Below are 25,386 nucleotides of genomic sequence, written 5' to 3'. Positions count from 1 at the left end.
GTCACCGGTCCCCTACAGTTCCTAAACCCTGAGAATTATTCTCAAGATGATGGTTTCTTCTCCCTGGGGCCTCACAGGGACCCACCCTTTCCACAGACATGTCCAACTTCCATTTTCTTGATTCCGTACTCATCAACCATCTGGGTGGCAACAAGCTTCAGAACTTACCCATGAAGAACATTGGGGTGATGTCCACACTTTACCCAATCTCTGGGATATAGTCTCAATCTCGGATAGAGTCTCCCTAATCTCTGATGTACAGGCCCAACCCTCAAAAGAGCAATGAATTGGCAACCTGGCCTTCCCTAATATATGGGCAACAAGCCCACCCCTCTCAGACCTATGGGGTGTTGACCTCACTCTCCCCAACCCTGGGAGAATGTGCTCCACTTCTCTGTAGTCTGTGGCAGCAAAGCTCTCCCTGGACAGCAGGCTGGAACATCTACCCTCTTCAGATGCCAGGGCAAGCTCACTCTCTTTGTGCACATGGTTGGGGTTCCTTTCTTGGCCCAAGGAGATGTCTTAATTCCAGACCTCAGTTTCCATGGTTTCCCCTTCCATATCTCCCCTCCATGCCTCTTTTAGTTCAGGCTGACAATGGTTCTGTTCGTACAGCTTTTGCAAAAAAATTGTTGGTTTAGCATGTAGGAAGCAGGGGCCCAAGCCATCAGACTATAAGACTTTCCACAAGTCTTTCCTAGATAACTGCCTTTTCAGTCCTGATTTTACAAGTTACAAGTTTAGTTAAGTCCTCAATTGGGGCTTGGAATTCCAGAGGCTTAGAATTTCCAGAATCAGTTTCTGTTTACTTTGTGCCCAACAATTAAGTTATCAACTTAACTCTTTCCTCTAACATTTTGCTATAAACTGCAAGGAGAAGCCAGGCTGCATTTTTTCACATTTAGTTTGGAAATTTCCTTGGCTAAATGTCCAAGTTTGTAATTTTCAAATTCTACCTTCCATATAACATCAGCAGTCTAATCTTGCTAAGTTCTCTGAAATTTTAAAACACAGATCTCCTTTCTACCAGTTCCCAGTAATAGTTTCATTTCCTTCTAAGTCCTCATCAAAAGTCTCTTTAGCGGCCTTATTCCTATCAACAGTCTCTTCAAAGCAATCTAGGCCTTTTCTATCAAGCATCTCACTCCAAAAAAATATACTCCTTACCCATTTATAATACTGTTCCAGCATTTTGGTAATTGCGAAAGTATCACCCCACTTCTGGTACCAAATTCTGTATTAATCAGCCAAAGGACTGCTGATGCAAAGTACCAGAAATCTTTTCACTTTCATACAGGGTATTTATTTGGGATAAAAGCATACAGTTACAAAGCCCTAAAGAGTCCAACTCAGGGTATCATAAGAGGTACTTTCTCACCAAATGTCGGTTGCCACTTGTTGAAGCAAGATAGCTGCAGATATCTGCAAGGGTTCAGCCTTTCTCTTTTCTCTCAAGGCTTCTCAACTGCTCTGGTCTCTTCACAAGTTTCAGCTCTAAACTCTCAGGCAAATAGCTCATCTCTGGGGGGGAGAGGGGGTTCCAGAATCAAAGCCAAGTTCTCTCCTCTGCCATGTCTTTTTCTGTATATCTACTTCTCTGTGTTCCTGATTGAATGGTCCATTTATATAGCCCAACAAAGGGGGCTGGGACTCAACCCTACTGCCCTAATGACATGGTCGAATCAAAGGCCTAATCTTGATTTAATCAAATAAAAGTGAAACCTCTGGATTTAATGCAATCAGAAGGGTCTCAGGCCCAGAGGAACAGACCAGTTTACAAACATAATCAGTGCCTTTTTCGAATTCATAAATAATATCAACTGCCACAACACCCTAAAGCTATAACAATCTCATTTGGGTTTTTTTTGTTCATTTATTTTTTTATTTTTATTTTTGTTTGTTTTGATTTGTTTTTTTACGTACTGGGGTCCAGGGATTGAACCAGGGATTTCGTATGTGTGAAGCTAGTACTCAACCACTGAGACAACATCAGCTCCCCTGAGTTGGTTTTTCCATTTGTTTTGCCTGTTGTTTATTTTTTAGAAGGCATGGGGAACCAAACCTAGGACCTCCCATGTGGGAAGCAGGCACTCAGCCATCTGAGCCACATCTGCTCCCGATCTCATTGGTTTTGATACCAACTTAAGAGCTTAAATAGCTTACATACATAAACTATTTTTCTATACACCTCTACTCTCCACTCTTATATAGTTCTTGTCACAGATGACATGTTTATAATTGAACCTAAAACCACTGATTTATTATTATATTTTGTTCATTTGCCTTTTAGATCCTGTAGGAAGCAAAAAGACAAAAATATCATGTTACTGCTATTTCTGTTTACCAGAGATCTGTATTTCTTAATGTGGCTTCAGTCAATTCTCTAGTGTCCTTTCCTTTTGGAATTTTCTTTTGCATCTCTTTTAGGGCTAGTCTACTTGTGACAAAGTCCCTCAACTTTTGTTTGTCTGGGTATGTCTTAATCCCTCCCTCGTTTTTTTTTTTTCTCCCTTATTTTTGAAAGATAGTTTTGCTGAATACAGAATCCTTGGTTGGCAATTTTTTACTTGCAGCTCTTAAAATGTCTTTCCACTGCCTTTTTGACTCTATGGTTTCCAGTGAGAAATCAGCACCTAAACCTTATTGAGGCTCCCTTGTACGTGACATTACTTTCCTCTTAGAGCTTTCAGGGTTATCGTTGGTATTTGATAATCTGAGTATAATATGCCATTTGACAATCTGAATATAATATGTGGCTCTATTTGGATTTATCCTGTTTGGAATACATTGAGCATCTTGGATGTGCATATTCATGTCTTTTGTTAAATATGGGAAGTTTTCAGGTATAATTTATTTGAATATTCTTACTGCCTCTTTCTCTCTTTGTTTTTCTTCTGGAACTCTCACATGCATATATTAGTATGCTTTATGGTGTCCTAATGGTTCTTCAGGCTCTGTTTACTTTTTTTCTTTCATTTTCCTTCTGCTTCTCAGACTGGATATTATCAATTGCCTTATCTTTAAGTTAACTGCTTCTTTACTTTTCTAGCTCTAATCTTATTGAACCCCTCTAGTGAATGGTTAATTTCTGTTACTGTGGTCTTCAATTCTTTTTGGTTCCTTTTTATAATTTCTTTCTCTCTATTGATCTTCTCTTTGTATTGTTCTATTTTCCTGATTTCCTTTAGTTCTTTATTGATATTTTCCTTCAGTTCTTTGAGCATATTTAGAACCATTTTTTAAAGTCCCTCATATGGTCCTCCTCCCTGATGATTTATAATGCTTTAATCTTTACATTTGCCTAGGCCATCTCTTTGTTTCTTTGTATGTTTTGTAATCTTTCGTTGAAACCTGGACACTTTGATCTTTTATTTTATCACTGAAATTTAGATTCTGAGACATCAGTTCCTCAAACCTCTATCTAGCTAGTGTTAGGATATAACTTTCCTTAAACAACAGGAGCTAACCAAAAAAAAGAAAAAGGAAAACATAAAAACTCCTTCCCCAGTCTTTGCAGATTGACCTCTAACTGTGCTCTCCTTCAGGATTATCCAAACAGTGAGTTTGGAAAATAGCTCCAAGCCAAGGCGCAGAGACTTCCATGATCCTTTCTGTATGTGCAGCTTGTCAGAGAAATGTGTGTGTGGCCCTAGGAATTCCCCCATTTACACAGTTACAAATTCCCCCATCTTCCTTAGGAAATAGTTTCCTCACTGCACTGTCTGTCCTGTAGCCAGCAATCCTTTGCCTCAGGCAGCATGACTTGACTGCTCTCCAACAGCATTCTGTAGGAGAGCTCAGGGAGTCCCTGGGGCTACCAACAGACAGATTGGGCCAAACATGCGTGCTCCCAGGGTATGCACAATGCTGAATCTGCTCCCTCCAGAAATGGGACAGAGATCCCCACTGGGAGCACAGGCCAGCCAAAGCACCTTGAGATCCTACCGCTTTTAAGTGACCTCTTCTTAATTCAGAGCTCGCCCTGTCACTGCATTCCTTTTTCTATTTTCCGGAACTTTTAGAAAGATGTTTCTACCTTTTCTTGCTGGTTGTTCAAAGCTTCTGTGGGGGGCAGAGCCCTGAAGCCCCTTTATGTTTTTCATTCTATAAGTGTGGTTTTTCTTCTCAATGGTTCTCTTTTGTTCTGTTACCCTTTTTAAATGATAAGTCTGGACATGATTTCTTCTCAGCTATGTTTAATAAAATAACAATATTCATAGCACTACCCTGTATCTCGTTAGCTCCTTAATAAATAGCTCAGCATTGCACTTCTCAGCTTTTTGTCCAGTGTTCCCTAAGGCCTCTTCTCCTGTGTGTCTTAGTTACCCATCTCCCTACACTTTATGTATTACTGTGCCCTTATACTTACAAAAGATCTCCTTATAGGTGGAGAGTTCTTTTTCTTTACTGCAATCCCCCTTGCCAGCGTTATCATTCCTACTTCATTTGTTTGTTTTGTCCCCAGTCCTTCAGTCTTAGTATTTCCTGAGCCACCCTAAATTGTGGAGCCCTGTATGGATATGGTACAAAGCTGGCTAGTGCCGAACACAGAGGGAGGAGTCCTCCTTAATCATTATCCTCCTCATTATCTTTTCACCCACAGGCTTATTTGCACAAGCAATCACAGGACACCCGATCAGTCCCCCTTGGTATTAGGCCAGCTTTCAATGTCTGCCCAGATTTTGCCACAGCAGTTTGACAGGTGACTAATTGCTGCTCTTCCCCTCCCAAAAATATCGTCCTTTGCGGGAGCAGCCTGTTTAAAACCCAGCCCTCTGTACCATGCCTGAATAGTATACGACTTCCACATGTTTCCCTCAGTAGCTTTCAACAACACAGAGTGCGGCTGGCAGATGTTTTCTCTCAGGAGGTGGCGGTCTCAGTGTGCAGAAATCCAGAAGTTTACCAGGCTCCCATAAGTTGGGCACTCGGGCTTTGGCTGATAACATTCCAACTCCCATCCTATGTGGTTCATCCCTTTGCAAGGTCGGCAAAGGGTGCAGCGAGCAGGACTTCTCCCTTTAAGACAGCATCCACCACGACTGGCTTCACTTTTGCAGATTGATCGTTCCGGCATCTCCTTCTATTAAGTTTTGCGCTGGCTGGGAATGGAAAGTAACCAGGATGCAGTACATTTGGTTCACGGCTTCATTTGAGCATCAGGTCATCCAGGTCTTGATAGATTCAGACTGTCCCAGATTCTCAGTTACCCTTTTTACTCTTCTCCTCTTTTTACTTGAGGTATCATGTATGTATGCGTGTATCCTCTCTTCCTTTTCAGAATTCTTGCCCCAGAATGACCAAACAGAATCCAAAGCTGTTCCATTTTTAGGAAAGGGATTCAATCCCAGGGACCTCTGATGAGGGAGAGAGGTTCCCTGTTGCTTACATCACCTCAGTTCCTGGTTTCTGTTGTGTCTCGTCTTCACTCTTCCCTGCATCTCTGTTTTGTTGCCTCATCATGTTGCTGTGTTGCTCACTTTTTGTGGACCTGGCTCACCATGCGGGCTGTCATTTTTTAATTTTAAACCTTGATCAAGTGGTAATGTTTTGCATAGTTTGAGCTAGTTCCTCCTAGCTGCAAGAAGAAAGGAGATGGTTACATTTGGTCTGAAGAAATGAGACCAAACTGGGGAAAACCTTCAGGATCATCTTTACGCTGTATTCCATTCCTCCTGCCACACCCTGCCGCACTCTGCAATATATTGGCAGAGCTGCATGGACTGATGTGGCTTCTCTTTCAGGTCCTTTCCTTTGCTTTTTCTTTTTTTGGTGGGTTTGTTTAAATGAAGTACAACATAGATCCAGAAAAGGGCACAGATTATAAGTGTACATCTGGGTCACTACCCAGATCAAGAACTTGAATATCACCAACATCAGGACCACCCGCCATGCCCTTCCTAGTTACTACCCACCTCCTCTCCAAGCAAAACAAACCTGAAGCATAAAATAATAAATTTGTTTTGTTTGTGTCTGGATTTTTTACAAATGGAATGTATCATATGTATTATTTGCAACTGATATCTTTAAGTCAACATTATGTGGATGAGATTTATCCATGTGTTCCAAGTATCATTAGCTTATTGTCAATGAGATTTATCCATGTGTTGCAAGTAACATTAGTTTATTATCATTGTCCTATTGTATTTATATTGTATGAGTATATGTCCATCAATTTTTTCGTTATACCATTGCTGAACATTTGGATTCTTTCCAGTTTGGGGATATTATAAATTCTTGTGCCTGTTCCTTTGGTGCACATATTTTTGCATTTCTTTTGCATATATACTTTGGCATGGAATTGCTGTGTCATAGGCTCTATACATTCAGCTTGAGTAGAGACTGTGAACTCATTTTCCAAAGTGGTTTTAACAAGGTATGACTTCCACAACAGTGTAAAAGAGTTCTAGTTGCTTCACATCCTTTCCAGTACTTCATATCCTTAGTCTATTTCATGTTAGCCATTCTCATGGGTATATTGCAGTCTCTTATTGTGGTTTTAATTTGCATTTCCCTGATAATTGAGAATGTTAAGACTTGTGTTGGATGGTCTTTTGGCTGTCTTCTTCTGTGAAATGCCTTCTTTTTTTTTTTTTTTTTTTTTTTTAAGATTTATTTTTTATTTATTTCTTCCTCCCCCTCCCTGAGTTGTCTGCTATCTGTGTGTTCTTCTTTGACCGCTTCTATCCTTAGCAGCAGCACCAGGAATCTGTGTTTCTTTTTGTTGCATCATCTTGTTGTGTCAGCTCTCCGTGTGTGCAGCGCCATTCTTGGGCAGGCTGCACTTTCTTTCCCACTAGGCAGCTCTGCTTACGAGGTGCACTCCTTGCGCGTGGGGCTCCCCTATGCGGGGGATACCCCTGCGTGGCAGGACACTCCTTGTGCGCATCAGCACTGCACATGGGCCAGCTCCACATGGGTCAAGGGGGCCGGGGACTTGAACCACGGACCTCCCATGTGGTAGGCAGACACCCTATCCATTGGGCCACGTCTGCTTCCCTGAAATGCCTTCTTAAGACTTTTGCCCATTTTTCTATTGAGTTGTGTATCTTATTGATTTTTCGGAATTATTTATATATTCTGGATAGGAACCCATTGTTGGATATCTGTTTTGCATACATTCTCTAACTCTTGTGTCTTCTGATGAATAGAGTGCGTAATTTTTGGTTCAATGCTTTCCTTAATGATTCTATTAAACAAACCTCTGCTGCTGTCATAAAGATGTTCTTCCATATTATAGTCCAGAATCTTTAGATCTACATTTATTTCTACAATCCAGCAGAAATTGCTTTTTATGTAGGTTTTAGGTATGGGGTGGGGGTCAAGATTTATTTCCCCCCATATATATTATCTCGGGACCATTAAAGAGCTTTTGTTTTTCTTCTTGTTTTGTTTTGTTTTTGTAATTTACTTTTTACTTTAGAATAATTCTACGTTTGCAGACAAGTTGCAAAACAATACAAAGAGTTCTCATATACCCTTCACCCATATTCTCCTATCGTTATCAATTTACATACCATAGCACATGTGTCAAAGCTAAGGAATCAACATTGATACATTATTATTAATTAAAGCCCATGCTTTAATCAGATCAAGACTATTAGTTCCTGGCAAATGGAAATATAGGTGAGGAATGCTTTGGGATCACAGATTGCTAATTAAGCCCTTACTAAGTAAAAGATTATTGTACTGAGAGTCAGCTGTCTTTTGTCTCATCCTAAGCTGGAGAATTCAGTGGAGCTCAGATGTGACCTTAGGTCCTATAAGATCACAGGGAAGGAAGCATGGAAATCCTGTGGTTAAAGGTACTCCAGATTTTTAGGGAAGTTAAAGTCTCACCCCCAGCTTTGGAAATTCCACCTTTTTAAATTTTGAAAGTTTCAGTAGCTGTCTATTTTAGCCTTTTTTGTAATCTTTTAACCAAAGTTGAAAATGGGTTGGTGATGAACAACTTTTTTGCGGGTAGATATTAATGCCAGGTGCCATGGAGAAGGAGAACTCATTGTACCCCTTTGGCTTTGTATGTGCATATGTGGAAAGCCGTGTCCTAATTTGTTCTCCTCTCCCCACCTGAGCCTGGCCCTGGCGATTGTCATCATGAGTCCTAGATCTGAGGAAAGCAAGACAGACAGCTAGACCTTTTACTGTTGTCTTTCCCCTATCATTTGTCTCTTCCTGACTTGACTCTTAACAAACTTTAGTGGGGCCAGCAGTTTGAAAGGATCTCTGACAGTCTCGGTTGTTTTCATGTTTTAATTTGAAGTGTAGGCTAAGCCCCAACGACCACGTGTCTATGACAGCAGATAACTAAATTATAGTCAGAAAGCAAGTCTTAGCCATCCACCTCCATTAATATTTTATGAAATATTCATTACTCTTCAACCCAGCTGTAACCTCTCCTGGGCAGACACTTTTATAACTGGCTTAATGACCCTGGGATGCACTTGTGCGTACGTGGGTGATTTGTCCTTGTTCTGCTTCTCCCCAGCACCATGAGCTCCCGACACTCCGCCAGCCCAGTAGTTTTCACCAGCGCCCGAAGTTCACCTAAAGAGGAGCTTCATCCTGCCACCTCCGCCCAGCTCGCCCCTTCCTTCTCTTCTTCCTCCTCCTCTTCGTCTGGTCCGAGGACCTTCTACCCTCGCCAGGGCGCTACTAGCAAGTACCTGATAGGATGGAAAAAACCCGAAGGAACCATAAATTCTGTGGGATTTATGGACACAAGAAAGTAAGGATTGTTTTGCTGCTTTTGCTGGGTGACTCACTTGTAACGTGGCAGAGAACTGGAAAGTTTGGGGGGGGTGGCTCTATGGCAGAAGAAGCTGGGGGGTGAGGAGGGGGTGAGGTGAGGTTGGTTCAGTCAGGGTTTGTTGTTTTTTTTTTAATTAAAACTTGTCTTAAATTATTTACTTACTTTGTTCCTTAAATAAAGATGTATTGAAAACATTTGGATTTGAGAATCTTAGATCTCCTAGTAAAGAGGACGACTTAAGAACACTCTTCAGAATAATTGGCCCTCTGGTATTGGGAAGACCACACTTGTCCCTTTGATGATGTTAGCCACAGCCTTTTCAAATCATGTTCTTAACTGGGCCATTAGGCACCAGAGGGAATATTAGAAAGGGAGTTCCCCAAATAAAAATGACAGTTTGGCCATGTTAATACAGAAAAGAATAAAAAAAAAAAAAAGATCTGTTCAATTATTTTGTTTTTGTTTGTGCAAGGTTTGCATTTGAGATTCATAACCTGTGATCTTTTAAGAAGTCTATTGCTAATTTTGGCTTAGGAGAACTAATAGTTTCCTGTAAGAGTGATTTATTATTCAGACTTAATTTTGTGTTTCAAATTGGTTTTGTTTCTTTAACTCACATTTATCTGGGTAGATGTTGATGTGATTAAGCAGAAGTAATTCTCTTTTTATCTCCTTTACTGTTTCTCCATTGACTTCAATCATTCAGAGCCCATAGTGCCCTTGAGGCAACCTTGTTAACTTGGTTTTTACTATCTTTCCCCTTTATTTCAAGGCGCCATCAGAGTGATGGCAATGAAATAGCCCACACCAGGCTTCGTGCCTCAACCAGGGACCTTGGGCCATCCCCTAAGCCAACCTCCAAGTCCACCATTGAGGAGGATCTAAAGAAACTGATTGACCTTGAAAGCCCAACTCCTGAATCACAGAAGAATTTTAAGGTACATGACAGAAATAGGGGTAAATTGCAATAGAAGAAAAGCCAGACATGATGGAGCTCCTTGTCATAATTACACCTTCTAGGAACTGTTGGCTGCTGTCTCTTCATTGCATCCCACTTCCAGTCATCACCCAATCTTCAGAAAAATTAAGTTTGGTATTTTTACAAATGTTCCATTTCTGAGGCTACATCTCTTGAGTCTTTATATTAACCTGTCCATATCCCGTGGCTCTTCTTCTAGCATATCCTAGTCACAGTGCACAAGCTACACTCTTCCTTGAATGTCACTTAAATGCTGTTGCACCTCCAAACTGTGTAGGAACACCTGGGGCCTTCCTAGTCATATGTAAAGTTCTCTGTAAGGGCTTTAGTGCCTTTTGTCCATGGGGCCTCCTCTTCCCACAGATACCCCCAATTCACTTCCTACCCTCTGCCCTGGCCTGTGCCCCCTGAACCCAGCCAGGAAACCCTACTTGGCAATATGCTGTGTGCTCTTTAGTTGCTGAGGAACTTCCTGGAGAATCATTCTCCTTCTGCCACATTTCCTGCCCCCCCCCCAAAAAAAACAAAAAACCCGCCACCTCTTGTATCCAGCAAACTGAGTCTGCACACTTACCTTCAGAATTTTACAGACTTTCCTTCCTTCATTAAGCCTTCCCTTTACTTCATTCTCAGTATTCTGGACTGTAAATGCCTTCCTGAAAACCCAGTTTCCCTCCCTACCAACTCCTCAATACAAGTGCAGAGTTTATGTTTGTGTGTCAGTGGCAGGTCTTTGGAAGGGTTTGTTCTGTCTCCTCAGCTCCAAGAGGTCTAAACCCTACTTGGGCTCTCTGCTTTCTTGTCCTCTAAAGTGTGTACTCTTTCAGTTGGCCACACAATTGCTTGCCCTTGATTGCTGGTGGGCTGACTGACAGCTATCACTCACCAGGTTCCTAGCATACACTAGCTGTTACCAGCCTCTTGGGCTGGGACCTGGTGTTCATTGAGTGCAGCCCCAAGGAATTTCACCCTGCATATAAGGTATTTCTGTCCAAGGTGTATCAGGTAGCCCCAGGAAAAAGGGAGGTCTATCTCTGGGAAGGTCATGGAGTAAACTTTGAAGCTTTCTGGACTGTGGGTTCTTATGTAAATGATTTGTAGTGACTAGAAAGTTCGATTTAAGAAGAACTTTGAGAATAAGTGGAAGCTACACTCTAAACATTCACCATCTTCAAAAAGGCGTGACAGGCTGAAGGAGCCGTGTGTTGTTATCATAGTCAGGCTTTCCCACTACCATTCTAGTATTTGCATACACATGTGCATAGTGGATACCTACATGCTTACTGCATATGTGTGTGTTTTCCGACACATAGGTCAACTTAACTTTAAAAAATTTTCAAGCTTTTAAAACTCCTAAACTTAAAAAAATGAACATTTTCAGGAGTTAAATGTACTCCAAGGAGCATTCGGGAGTTTTGCTGAGACTTAATTTATTTATTAACATAAACTTTAACATAATAAATCATTTTAAAGACATAGCCATTCTTGGTATCTGTAATTTCTGTTTATAAGCGAAACACTTCACCAGTTCTGACTCATCCCCCAGGGCACAAATGGTTTCCTTAGCAACCTTGCAAAATGATAGTGCATGAAACTCCTTTCTTTATCCATCAAACCCCAAAGTGATGTAATAAAAATGTTTAGTATGATATCCAACATAAAAATTATTTCAGATCTTTTCCTTTGAGATTAGAGGAAAATAAAACTCGCCATGAAAGGAATCTTTCCTCAATTCCTACTTTAACAGTTTTGTAAAGGGCAAACTCAGTGTTCTCATTCTTTTGATTTACTTATGCATTGGAAATAATTGAAGGCAAATGTCTGTTTTACCCTTATTCCAGGTCCTGGGCTTTTATTTCCAAAATGAATTACTTTAACACTCATGTTTGAGATGAGGGCACATTTTCTTCATGTTATAACTATATTACCATAAGAGCTTCTGCAAAGAAAGTGCTTCTGCTGGCTAAACCACTGCACTTAAAAGGCTGTGATGCTTGGAACCCACTCACATGCCACATTTGCTTTCTACATATGGTCTGTCATTAATATCAAATGTCAGGGTCACTACCACACTCTGAAAACACAGTTCACTTTGCTAGGAGAGGCGAGTGCCTGCTGCAGGATATGGCAACGCTCTGCTGGGCAAGCGGCAGCTGCTACCGGGCTCCCACCTCAAGGAAAATAGCAGCTGTAACATTCCAAGAAACCTCATTGGCAGCAGAAATAGGATAACCTTATGTCCCTTGAGGGTCACACAGGTGACCTGACAGGTGAACAGGCAACAGTGCAAACTGTCTGTGCTGCTTTCCAGATAACGTCCAGTGTAGGCCAAAGAAAGAGGCCTCTTATGGCTCCGGTGTTGAGGAAGAGGTGTTGAGGAAGAGCTGACGCCTGCTTATTGGGGGTAATGCTTGTCACTGATAGCCAGGGGGAGTGGGAACTGTGAGGGGAGAGGGGTGACTGAAACAGCCTCTCCAGGCCTTTTTCCTCAGCTGTGAATTTGAGGACCAGAGTAGATCGGTTGTCCCAAATAATTTTAAAGCTCTGGAATCCTTTTTCACGTAAAATCGTATATGGAAGCCCAATATATAGAATTGAGAGAGCAGAGTTTCTATGATGGGGGAGGGGGCAGCACCTCTCCCCGTGCTTTGGTGCTGAAAGGAACCCTTAGGGCTCTTTGGAACACAGTTTGAAAACCCCTCACCCAGATGCTTTCTGAAATCCCTTCTGGGACTGAGAGCAAACCCCACCGTGATTCTGTCACAGGACCTGGCAGCACTGGGCAGAGTCACTCTTCCTGCCACAGACCTGGTCTGCAAGGGAGGCAGGGGATACTCTCGGGAACCAGCTAGATTTTCACACCTCTAAGGTTGGAGTTGAAGAGGGATGAGGCGAGCGGCCATTGGAACATTTTGGGGGCAAGACTAGATCCTGCTACTCTTTAAAGGGCAAAAGGCGTCCAAGCAGGTTGTTTCCTTCCGTTTCCTACCCAAGGCAACTTTGCTGCCTTGAAGTTTATTAATATTTCCCAAAGAGGCTGAAACTAGAATCGGTAGAGAGAATTTCTGCTTGTAAAATAGTTAGGGTGAGGTTACTCACTGGAAAAGGAAATTGCTTTGCTAAAACCAGAGGTGCTGAAAAAGATTGACAACAGTTTTTGAATGAAGAGATCTGAGATCCGGCCTGGTAGTTGGGACCCTTGAGTGATACCTAGAACCTAGAACCAGGCCACTGGGGAGAGTGAACCAGGTTGTTTTTCTTTTTCTTTTTGTTTCTTTCAAATTACAATCACAAACACAGTTAACCTCACCAGCACCCACCTTCTCTGTAGCATGAGAAGGAAAACCATCACTTCCTTCCTATGTTCTCTCCACTTACAGACTTAAAAACACTGATCACAACAGCTTAGTTTCCTGGGCAGCATCTGTGTACCTTGGATTAAACTCATCTTGGGTTTTTAAAAGTGAACACAGGTTTTACACAGTTGGCTCTGCCTGGGGCTGATTTACAATACACTGGGTTAATTTTTTTAATGTTTTTGCAGCAGCTGTGCACACGCATTGTGTGGGTAGCTTTGGCTCTAGTACCCCTTGGCTTGTTGAATGGAAGCATGTTAAGGCCCCAGAGCACGTGAATGAACCTGACTGACAACTCTATTTCTGCATCTGTGAAATCACCTCCTAAGTGGAGCCATGGCTATATCTTTGTCTCTCTACCCCTTCAGAGTGTCATGGAAAAACATACTGTGGCTTTTGGCCAGCAGTGCCACAGACCTCACGTCTCACCTGTTCTGATTGTTCTCCCTGCTAAAGGTGAACGGCAGCCTGTGAGAGACCAAACAAGGTTAACTTTATTGTTCGCCTGCAGAATACTATGGTGACTTTTTAAATATGTTGCCAGGTATTTAAATATCTCTTGTTTCTCAGTGAATGAGAGTCTCAGACACTTGCTGTTGGCAGTAAAACCTCAAGTCAAGTCAAATCTGGTCACAAAACAAAAGACATCAACAAACAACCCATCTATCTGGAACTGAGTATTTGTCACTTATAAAGCTGACTTTTCTCTTTTTATTTCATGAATAGAAACCCATCTCCAAAAAATAAATCATCTCCAAAACTCATGTAACATATCTTCCTTGAGAAGTTCCATTAGTATAGCTTAGTATTTAATGTTTATCAAGAGCCACCTATTATTTTAGTTAAGATATTTAGATGATCAAATGGTTTTACAGCCCAGCAAACACGTTATCACTTAACAAGCTTCTGAGGCTACTCCTCCTGGCATGCAGCTCTCTGCTCCCTGGAGACCATGGCATCATTTATTAATACCACTGATACACACCACTGTAATCCATCCAGATAAATCCAGCATTTCATTTCATCTTTTTTTTTCCTCTATTTTTTAAAAAATATTTAATCTTTATAACAACCCTGAATAGTGTTTTGTCCCCATTTTCTAAAAGAATTGGGGCTCAGAGCTTACATGTCTTGGTCAAAGACAGAGGATTCAAATAAAACTTACTTTTGTTCCATCTCAAACACTCTTCACCACTACACTATGTTGATAATTCCCTGTAATCATGTCTCGAGCACTCAGAGACTACAGGCAGCATGCCGGGCTGTGAAGAAATGATGGCAGGAACTCTCATTTTAGCTCCTTGAGGATGGAAGCATAGATGGTGGGCCCTGAAAGTAGACCTTGTTAGTACTCTAGAATTTGATGGGGTGTTTCTGGAGCAATGACTCTATTAACCCCCCCACTCCCCCAAACTTTGAACTCTGTTGTCTGAACCAGAACACTGACTTTCCCTTGTCTTGCGCTGTTTTCCAGTTCCACGCGCTCTCCTCTCCTCAGTCTCCCTTCCCTCCCACACCCACCTCAAGGCGGACCTTGCACAGAACCCTGTCGGATGAGAGTATTTACAGCAGCCAGAGGGAGCACTTCTTCCCCTCGAGGGCATCGCTTCTGGACCAAGCCCTGCCCAACGATGTCCTTTTCAGTAGCACGTACCCTTCTCTCCCCAAGTCTCTCCCCTTGCGAAGGCCTTCTTACACCTTAGGAATGAAGTCGTTGCATGGTAAGTTTATTTTCAGCTGCAGCTGAACTGCCTTGTTTGGGATGTCCAGTGTCCCCAGAAACAGCTGCCACTGGAGGGAAGTCCCACTTCCATGCTCAGACTGTCTCTGCTCACCAACCCGTCCCTCCTTCAACCTCTGCCCCCCTGTAATCCCAGAAGACCACACAGACAGACATTCAACTTTGCCTGACCTGAACAGTCATCTGGGATACTTGCTAAAAATGCATATTCCCACACCCTTCCCAAGACCTGCTGAGTTCTAATCTCCAAAGGAATAATCGGGAGATGGCTATTTTTACCAAACATCTAGCTGCTCTTACGATTGAGCAGACTAGACTAACCCTAGATGACAGTTATTTCTCAGAGGATTGTACCCACTGGCTCCCCAAGGCCACTACAATAACTCAGCCTTACTGTTACTCCCTGTCTTTCCAAGGCCATGAGGATGTTGCCTGTGGTGTCAGACACTCATTTCTTGACCCATTCGTTCATTCATTTGTAAATTCAATGAGCAGGAAATTCCAGCTATTTCAAGGAAGGGCTTATTGATAATCGGGCCCTTCCCTGTCCTTGCCATTGCTTCATGTATACTTGACAGGCTCTGTGACCGAGTTGGATCCCAGTATTATTAAGGACCATATATGGGGACTGTGGATTCAGAGTTCTTTTCCTTTCTTCCCTCTCCGACCAACCCCATTCCAGGGTCTACCACAGCTGTGGTGAGTTCATGTCATAAGCAGAACATTACTTGGTGGGCTTGATCCCTGAGCACATGCCTCGTTTGGAGTAAATTCCACCGAAATGTGTGTGGGTGGTGGGGCGGGGTGCCCTTTTTTTCCCAGTGTAGATATTTGGGCCCCAGAGATAAAAGGGCAGAAGGGTTCTCAGTGACACACTGAATTGTTTGTTCCACCTACTTGCCCTTGGTGAGAGCAAGTTTAAAAAGAACTGAGCATTTAATATCTTGCAGTATTTGTTGATTTCCATTTACTCATAATTTTGCTAATTTTAAGCACATTATTAACTAGCAGCTGCACTTCAAAGCAGTTCTTTACATAAATTGAAAGGGAAAACAAGTACTAAATATACTCACATTTACCAGGCTATCAAAATTGACAAAACTTTTTAACTCCTTGTAAACAGACATTTCTGGAGTTACATATAGATTTTGATTGAGTTTCACTTTTAGCACCATTTGTCTGAATCTGAATGTTACAGTCTCCTTCAGAGGACAGCCCTTCTCAAGGAATCAGACACTGTGCCCTTGTCCCTGACCTAGCTTTGGCCCTTTTGAGGAAGTTTACATTTTCCCTGCTCACCCTCTTTTCTGGGCCCACATCAGCCTCCCCGTCTGTTCTTACCTTCACGCACTTGAACAGTAGCCATGTGTCCTCAAATGGCACAGAGTGGCTATTTTCACCCATTCCTCCCTGCCCCATACCAGGCAAAGGTAGCTGTTAAGATGTCAGTTACAGTGGTTTAGTATTATTATTGAACAAATTGCCATCTTAGAAGGTCCTTTGAATGTTGGACTGTTGTCATCTGAAACTGATTCAGTGAGTTGCTATCATGATGACCCTGTCCCCTTTGGAAGAAAAATAACACCAATCCTAAGCCAAACAGCACCTTCAGAGTATTAAATCTGGGTGGGTGGATTTTCAAAACCACCACCTGGATACACCCAACTGCGAAACCAATGGGCCATCCCTGGGATGCAGAGCAGATGGGCCAGGAATCAGACCCCAGTGTACAGTGGCCATCTAGTTCCAAATAAAAATAAGCCCTGTTGGGAAGCGGCTGTGGCTCAACCAGCTGGGCTCCCGTCCACCATATGGGAGGCTCTGGGTTCACTTCTCAAGGCCTCCTTGTGAAGATAAGCTGGCCTGCACCCGCAGAGAGCTGATGGCCTGCACCAGCAGAGAGCTGGAGCAGCAAGGTGACGCAACAAAGGGAGACAAACAAACACAGAAGAGCGTGTAGTGAATGGACACAGAGCAGACAGCAAGCAAGCGGCAAGGGGAGGCAATAAATAAATTTTTAAATAAGCCCTTTTATCCCCTTGAACAAGTATAAATAAGCACCCCTGGCTTGTATCCCAAACCCAGCTCTTCTGTTTCCAGCCAGGATCTCTTGACTCTGAGAAAAAGTAAGATGCTGTCCTGGACCCCAGCATAGACCAACAGCCAAACTCCCACAAAAGCAGGCATATTGCTTTGGTGCAAAACTAACTTTTCTATGACTTACACCACTGGAAGAGAGATGGCAGGAGGTTATAATAAAATGAAGACAGACTGGGGCCAGTCAGCTTTAGAATGGCCACACATGGCCTTCTAGACCAGAAATTGGTTCCAGGTAACTAATGGTTTGTATCCATTGTGGTAACAGGAAATGGGTACATTCTGGAGTGGTTCTACTGTGGACAGAACTAAAATTCCTCGTCCCTTCCTGCAGGAGAGTTCTCAGCCTCGGACAGCTCCCTCACTGACATCCAAGAGACCCGAAGGCAGCCCCTGCCCGACCCTGGCCTGATGCCCCTGCCCGATGCCGCTGCGGATCTGGATTGGTCCAACTTGGTGGATGCCGCCAAAGCCTATGAGGGTGAGTCTGCCAAAGGGCTGAAGAGGACAGCGCAGGGTCCCGCAGGTGGCATGAAGTGTGCAGTGGCGTGAGAGTGTCCTGGACAAGTCTTTGCTCTGCCTCTTTGGACACATTAGCAGTATATGCACGTCACCAACCCAGCCAGAAACCAGCTGAGCTAACATTTATTGAACACTCAATAGGGATCAGGAATTTATAGCTAACTAGGAATTTATAGCATGGAGGACCAAGAATCTTTTCAGTCACTTGACTAAAAAGAACCTCTATCCTGGGACTTCCATCGTATCTTAAAGATCTCGTTGCTAAATGCACAATCAGCTAGGTTGGGATGCTCATACTTCTTGTCCAGGCCCCATACCCTCACAAATGTTGGATGCCTCTTATGCCCTTCTCATTCATCTCTCCTCAAATGGTAGCACGTTTTTTGTCTGCGTTGTTCTTTCCCCACCTACTGGCCATAGGATTGTTTTAGGCTGGTGGTTCTAGGACTGGTACTGATCTGGCCTACTGATAAAACAACAACAACAACAAAAGAAAAAAAACAATGAAAAATAATGCAGTGTGTGAATGTGGACCTAAGGTTGTCAACTGTCCTTGTATTGAATGAAGACTGACTTTATTTTTTTGAGGTACCAGGGACCTCATATGAAGGAAGCCAGCGCTCAACCACTGAGCCACAACAGCTTCCCTGAATTGGTTTTCTAGTTAGTTTTGCTTGTTGTTTTTTTCAGGAGGCACCAGAATCTGAACCCAGGACCTACCGTGTGTTACAGGCACTCAACTGCTTGAGCCTCATCTCCCTGACTTTAGTCTAAGATTAGCATTCCAAATTTTTGGGTGCTAAAATGTTCCCTATAAAATTATTATAGAAGATGATTATTTTGAGGTTTTGTTTTGTTTTTTTGGTTGTTTGCTGGTATTGGCAGGGGGAGGGGATTTACTAGGCCACAGATGCAAAAGTCAGTCAGTCACAGCATCATCAAGGACTAATCCCCTGCCTCCTTAGTGTTTATTTTGCTGATGGCAATTCCCCAATACTAACTTGACTTAAATTTCACCTTTTGGTCCCTCTTCTTCATCCAAAATGGTAGGCATTTTTTTCCACAATGGGAGATTTTTAAAAATTTCATTTCTTGGCCCAAATTTTGAATTTGAAACACAGGTGGTAGGGGATTAGGTTGAAGTCCACCAAAGTGGCCAGACATCTTATGGAAAGTATACTTCGAGAAATCCTGAGAAGCTTAATACTAGCCTTGCTCTTAATTTCATATTATCACTGAGGGAAAGCCTTGGTCTGGAAATTTGATGGAAGGCCTATTTCCAGGGAAACATTGAACAGAATTCCACTTTGATGAGCAGAAGAAAAGGAGGCCTAAACATTAGTGCATATCAGCTATTTCTAAATAGTTGGTGCTTCCACCCTTTTATGGCTAAAACATCAATATTTTTTCCCCATGAGAGTTGGGAGATGAGATTCCCAGTGCACCTCTGCACAGTGATTTGGATGTAGGCCATTTTTTTACTTTTGCTAGATAAGACTGAGGGATGTGACTCCAAAACATTGAATGGTTTCTTATCTCCTTTCTAGTCCAGAGAGCCTCGTACTTTGCTGCTAGTGATGAAAACCATCGCCCCTTGAGTGCTGCATCCAACAGCGATCAGCTTGAGGACCAGGCTATGGCCCAGATGAAGTCTTACAGCAGGTGGGTCACCCTTGTCATCTCCACTAGGGACAGCAAATGTGGGGAAGAGGAGATGGAGACCACAGGTATTAGCTGAATGACACTCACCACTGCAGTGCCAGACACCTTACATTTTAGTTAGAAAACTTTGTAACTACAAACTGTGTCACAGACTTGTCTTGAGATATAAGATCATAAAGTTGAATATTTATTATTTAGTTTCATAGTATTTTTATGCTGTCAGGGCTTATTAGATAAGAAAAATAATTTGTACCAAATAGCCCCAGGTTCCTGTCTTGTGAAGTCCTTAAGTCTGTGTTTCTAACCTCTTCCCCAGCTGTCAGTTGATGGGCATTCCTTTAAATGCCTTAGCTTCCCCCAATCTGCTGCTTCAGATCTACTGATAGAGAAAGCTGGGTCACCAGGATAGTTAAGATTGTATGTCAGAGAAAAGTAAACGAACAGTAGCTGAGACCCACTGGGTTTTCTTCTGAGTTAAGAGCATGGACTGAGCAGAGGCTGACTCTTGTATTTTCCCCCTGGTGTCAGATGGTGTGGTTTTGGGTATTTGTGTGACATTCCTATCTGTTAAAGCATCCCAGCATTAAGTCACCTGTTAAGTCATCCATGACACTTATTAAGCACTCATTGATGCAAAATGTTATAATTTCATCAGTTTAAAATCTCTTCCCTTGAAAACTTTGGAGGTACAGATACTTAGGGAAACTGATATGGCTCAGTGGTTGAGTGCCGGCTTCCCACATACACAGTCCCAGGTTTAATCCCCGGCCCCAATACCTCAAAAAAAAAACATATTTATAATACTTGGTTTGAAACAGACAACAGGAAAAGTAAGGGTGATATATATTGAACGAAGAGAGAGTGAGGCTTGTGCTTGAGGACTTCTCTGAACAAATCTGAAAGGAAGTGCTCTTAGTGGATAAAGCATTAAGAGTCATGAATGGTTTGTCATGAAGTGTAACAGATAGAGGCTGCATATGCTTTTATCACTGGGACAGCTGGGTGAAGAGAGCTACAGTTAGTTGGGCTTTTGAGAACTTTTATTTAAAAAAAGGCAGAGTTGGGGGAGGGCCCAAAATGTGCCTTCTTAGGACGGGACCTACAGCAGAGGGAGGGCAAAGTGAGCAAAAACTGCTTTTCTGAGAAAGGATTCTTGAATAGGTCTTAAATTCATAACATAAGGGTAATGCTCAGCTCTTTTCCTTTGTTCAGTGCAGACAGAGCAAATGCAAATGGATTTAAATATCTGTGTTTTTATAAATGGTGCATGCACACACACGCAGAGAATTCATTTTGAAGACCCTTTAGAGGTCAAGATATAGGCTACCGAGAGTTGCTTCAGTCCTGACAAGCTCCTGACATAGCTGCTTGGGTTAGCTCTGCAGGAGTGAGGACAGTGAGCTGGTGGATTTGTGAAGGACAGGACCCCTCCCCAGTTGGTGGCCTCATTGTTTCTTTTCCACAAGTTAGCACTGCCCCTATTCTTCCACATCTTTGCCTTGCAGCCATCCCAGATCTGAGCAGCTTATTGCAGCATAGCTTCCCTTTTACAGTCCATTCTTTATCAGCTTTTAGTTGGTTTGCCTGTCTTACAAGTTTGAGGTCATTGTCATGCCATTCATTTGGCAGCTTTGTCACTATGGGTTTTGCTTTTTGGGCTCTCTTTATAAATCTAGAATTAGCAGAAGACCTCAGCATAGTTTATTTCAGGTCAGAAATTCTAATGTGGACTTTGATATTTAAGATAATGAATATTTTTTATTCCATGATTTAGATCATTTTTAAAAGTCAGTACTTCTTCCCCTTGACCTCTGGAAAGAGGTGGCTGTTATCCCCATAGAGGGCTCTGGCTTCTCTGTTGTGTGACTTCGAGGTTGCGAGTGACTGGGCCAGCACTCACTCAGAAAACTTACAGCAGTTCCAATGCAGGTGGAGAAGAGTGAGGGAGGAAAAGTCGACAGGCCAAAGCTTGCCCTGCCATGCCATCTCTGCCACTAGTAGGGTAGCCTTCTCATCCTTTAGCTCACCATTCTTTTGGTACTACACTAGCATGGCAAGATTGTCACTTAAATCAAATGTGAGAAGATGTAAAAAAAAAAAAGTGGGCCTTTATATATATATATATTTTTTTTTTTTTACCATAATAGTAGAATTTAAGACATTAAGCTTGGGGATGCAGATGTGGCTCAAGTGATAGGGCTTCTGCCTACCAGGCTGGATCCCTGGGGCCTCCTGGTGAAAAAGAAGAAAAGAATGTGTGCCTGCGCGGTGAGCCAGTGCCCGCACAGCAAGCTGAGTGCCCTCACGGTGAGCCAGTACCCACACAAGTGAGTCACGCAGCAAGATAATGACACATCAAAAAGAGAGATGAAGGGGAGAGTCAAGGTGAAGGCAGCAGAGACCGGGAACAGAGGTGGCACAATTGACAGGGACTGTCTCTCCACATCAGGGGTCTCCAGGATTGAATCCCGGTGAATCCTAGAGGAGAAAAAAAATGAGAATAGAAGACAACAAAGACAGCAAAAACAGCAGGGCAGGAGGAGGGGAAAGGGGAAAGGGGAAAAACAAATATTTTTTTTTAAAAAAGACATTAAGCTTGTACTGGCAGCTTTCGAAGCAAATGGTCTTATTAAAAATAAAAAATTTTTAAGGCTATTTAGATGAGTTTTTAAGGCACAGGTAGCATGATCCAGCTGCATCTGGACACTTGGCCACAGAATTTATCTTCTTGGGAACCAGAGAGACCTGCCATGTCTTTGTAGCCCCAAGGCAACCTTCCTCCCCTTTCACCCAGAGAGGAGTAGTTCTTCTCTTTTTGAAACTCACTAATAGAGATCCCAAAGTGTCCCTGAGGAGTCATTTCACTGTTGGACAATTATGTCTGCCAGAGAGTACCTCTTGTGCTGCCAGAGAGACCATTTTCACTTATTGGCTTTTATTCTTTTGCCACAGACGATGCAGCATCTTTAACAAAGAAAGCTATTGATTGGCTGCCATTCAAACTTGTATTACCTTTTGTTCAGATTACCATTTTCCTCTGAAGTAGAAATACACATTGGTTTACAAATGCAGCTCCTCAGATTCAAAAAAAAAAAACAAACAAAATAAACCAGCCCTGGAGGCTCCGGTCAACATGGTCTTTTGTTTCTTGTTCTCAGCAGTAAAGATTCCTCTCCCACTCTGGCTTCTAAAGTGGACCAACTAGAAGGTATGCTGAAGATGCTTCGGGAAGATTTGAAGAAGGTAAACACTCTCAAAGTAAATTGCCCGGTCTATAGAAACTGCCCTTGAACTGTGTGAGTCCTTAAGTAGTGTTAGAGAATAAGATGTGGGTATTTTCCCTGTTTTCTTTGTACACACACGTGTTTAGGAGGCTGCTTGGGGCTCAGTTCCTACTGGTACTTATAGCCAAGAAAAAACTTTCTGTGTCACGTGCACAGAATAATTGTTCCCTTTTTTGTGAAAGCTTTTGAATCTTAGCTGGTGCCCCACCTCTGCCTCAGCCCTCTCCCTGCCTCCCACTACCTCTTGTATAAGTGTTTCAATAGCCAGGACTCACACTTTGTTGTTACTTGGACTTTATTCAGGCTTTTGCACCAAGACAGCTGGGTGGTATTTTGTTTGCTGGGTGGCTTTGATTATATTAGGACATCAGCCACCAAAACAGTAATCTAAAATTTGGAACAGTACTTCTCAACAGAGACTTTAAAATACACATCAGTGTATTTACATTCCAAGATAACCTATAATGAAGCACTGTTCCCTGGACTTAGAATATCTTAACAACCAGCATCAGGCTTTGTAGACAGGTGTTTGGAGGAAAGAAGGATGGGAAATGGGCCAGGGGTCAAAACAGATCCATGGCTACTTCTAGCATCTGGGCCAGGTGGGGCCCGCCTCTTAGTACTTCTCTCTTTGCTCTGCCTCCCAGGAAAAGGAAGACAAAGCCCACCTGCAGGCTGAAGTTCAGCACTTGCGGGAAGACAACCTGAGGCTGCAGGAGGAATCCCAGAATGCCTCAGACAAGCTGAAGAAGTTCACTGAATGGGTCTTCAATACGATAGACATGAGCTAGGGAAGGCTAAGGTGCGAAGAGATGGGGCACCCCAGGAATGCTCTCCAGTGAGTGCTCTGAAGCCCCTTTGTTCATGCTATTGCAAGTGTTCGCAGAGCACCTTCCCAGCTTCCCATTTTGCCCCGTTTCGGGGAGTGCACAGCACATCGATTGCAGATCAACAATCATTGTCTGCCTTTTGTAGAAAAGAAAAATGAAAAGGTAAATAAAAATTTTAAAAAGCAAAATAAAAGTTTAACTGCTAAAATGTGAATGTCTTTATTTTTTTGCACAATATCTTTATCTGTTATGTATTTAAAAAGAAATTGGGCCTAGGACCAGGGCTCCCCCTGGCCCATCTGCCTCTATTTCCATCAGCTTTTCCTTATCTACTTCAGGTAACCCAAGCTTTCCCTTGTTATCCTGACAAATATCATTGTTCCTAGGAAAACAAAGTTTTTTAGTTGTTAATTTGGAGAATGGGGAGGGGTACCTTCCTTGCCATCTTTCCTAAAATGCCTGGAGAGGGAGGTGCTTTTAGAAAATGCCTGCCTCCCTTGAATGGCTGGTGCATGAGCTAGTGCTGTTTGTCCCTGTCTTACAGAGGTCAGCAGGATCGGGGTCATTTAAAAAACTTTACTTGGGTAAAGTGGAGAGAGGCTAGAGACAGTGCCTGCGGGCCACACCCCTTTTCACACCTGGCATTGTGACATCACTTCCTGCCACCTTCCTTCCCTGCAGGGAGATGGTCCCCAGTGTGCTCCTGGGAACTAAGACTTTTGTTTTGGGTTGGCTTAAGTGAGCCCCACTAAACTAATCTGCTTCTCTACAGCTTCCTAGCTCCAAACATTTAAGTGGTTTCAGAATATCCAACCCCCACCCCCACCCTTATTATTTGTATTTCCTGTTGTCCCTATTGTATGCATTTTGGTCAAAAGTATAGTTTTACTTGAGTTTTTCAAGCTGAAAATGTGGCAACTTTGTTTTTAAGCTGGTAGAAAATGACAAGACATAAACATCCTCAAAATGACTGTGACTATTAATAAATTAATAAATCCTTCTCTCAAAAGCAAGACTTTTGCCAGTATTCGTAACCAAGGGCAAGCTAAAAGGGAAATTAAATTGTGAATTTTAATGCATACTTTTCAGGAGCAATGACTGTGATACTAGAATGGGCTTTTGAAATCTGCATGTCCCCGCTTGAAATATAAGCCTGGTATTTTCTGCATCTTTTTGTGACCATCAAAAAGGATTTTGCTGCGGAAATGATTGGTGTGCTATGAATCTGCTTTGGGCCTCTGGGGAGTTGTTCCAAGGCTGTCACCACTGCAGAGCAGAGAGCTGGTGACTGACTTGAGAGAGCCCTGCTGGCCTTGTTTCTTGCCTTCATAATCGTCACTAAACTCTCACCTCTGTCCCTTCAGTGGCGACTCTGGTCCAAGGAAATGTTCAGCAATCTAGCTGCAGCTGCTGGGAAGTTCCCTTCCCTACGTAATCTCCACTCATTTCTCTCTCCTATCCCCAAAAGAAACAAGATGGAATTTTCCTCTCTTCTCCCCACCGTTAACTGCCAGATTTTTATGCTGCCGTTTCATTCATGATTGCGATTTCTCCATGGAATTTTTTTTCTGGTGACTTTTCTTTCATGGAAATAGGAAGATTTCGGAGTGCTTTGTAAAGATCTCATTGTCTCTTTCTCTCTTTGAATTGTATGAAGGAGATTGTACATTGCCTGATATCTCTTTGTAAATGAGAAATATCCCTAACATCCAAGCATTCTGAAGTCTTGCTTATCCTTCTGAGTTTAGTTTATTTTGTTTTACATTTTGTTTTGGGACTTGGGGCAAGCTATTTATTAGAATTTTTGCAACAGAGTTCTTGTTTGAAGCCTCTAAAGACTACTTGTAAAAATCAAACAATAAAACTCATTTTAAACACTCTTTTTAAACGCTTTTGTATTATTGCTTTAGGTTTTCTTATTTGAGAGACCACCCAGTAACAGACCCTCCTGACACTAATTCTTCACTAAGCTCCATTAACACTAAAGGTGATTCTTGAGAGTTTCTATCCTTTTTAGAATTTTAATAAGCTTTTTTACTCTTTGCCCACATGTCCACAGAGAATTACTATTTTGCCTTCTCTGTTTATGATTTAATTTTTGCAGAGCACATTATAATTAGTTCACTCTTCATTATCCATGTGTGGGTTTTCTACAACAACATT

At 42.4% G+C, this 25,386-nt stretch overlaps 1 protein-coding gene across 50 annotated transcripts in view; it reads left to right on the top strand.

Annotated features, from left to right (window-relative positions):
• SIPA1L1 (signal induced proliferation associated 1 like 1) overlaps positions 1-25,111 on the top strand; it is a 399,857-nt gene extending 374,746 nt beyond the window's left edge. For 34 of the 50 annotated variants that reach the window (XM_058293172.2, XM_071213827.1, XM_058293144.2 and 31 more), the window contains 7 exons: positions 8,489-8,728; positions 9,525-9,690; positions 14,562-14,808; positions 17,260-17,406; positions 18,995-19,109; positions 22,268-22,352; positions 23,041-25,111. In XM_058293172.2, the coding sequence (XP_058149155.1) occupies positions 8,489-8,728; positions 9,525-9,690; positions 14,562-14,808; positions 17,260-17,406; positions 18,995-19,109; positions 22,268-22,352; positions 23,041-23,184 (1,144 nt within the window). In that variant the 3' untranslated portion in view covers positions 23,185-25,111. The remainder of the gene's footprint in view (positions 1-8,488; positions 8,729-9,524; positions 9,691-14,561; positions 14,809-17,259; positions 17,407-18,994; positions 19,110-22,267; positions 22,353-23,040) is intronic. The other 16 variants (XM_058293142.1, XM_058293141.2, XM_058293166.2 and 13 more) reach the window with 1 other exon arrangement.
• Positions 25,112-25,386: the final 275 nt, after the last annotated feature.

This window comes from Dasypus novemcinctus, chromosome 3 (genome assembly GCF_030445035.2).
Source record: "Dasypus novemcinctus isolate mDasNov1 chromosome 3, mDasNov1.1.hap2, whole genome shotgun sequence".
NCBI lineage: Eukaryota > Metazoa > Chordata > Mammalia > Cingulata > Dasypodidae > Dasypus > Dasypus novemcinctus.
This window is presented reverse-complemented; position numbering and strand designations above follow the sequence as displayed.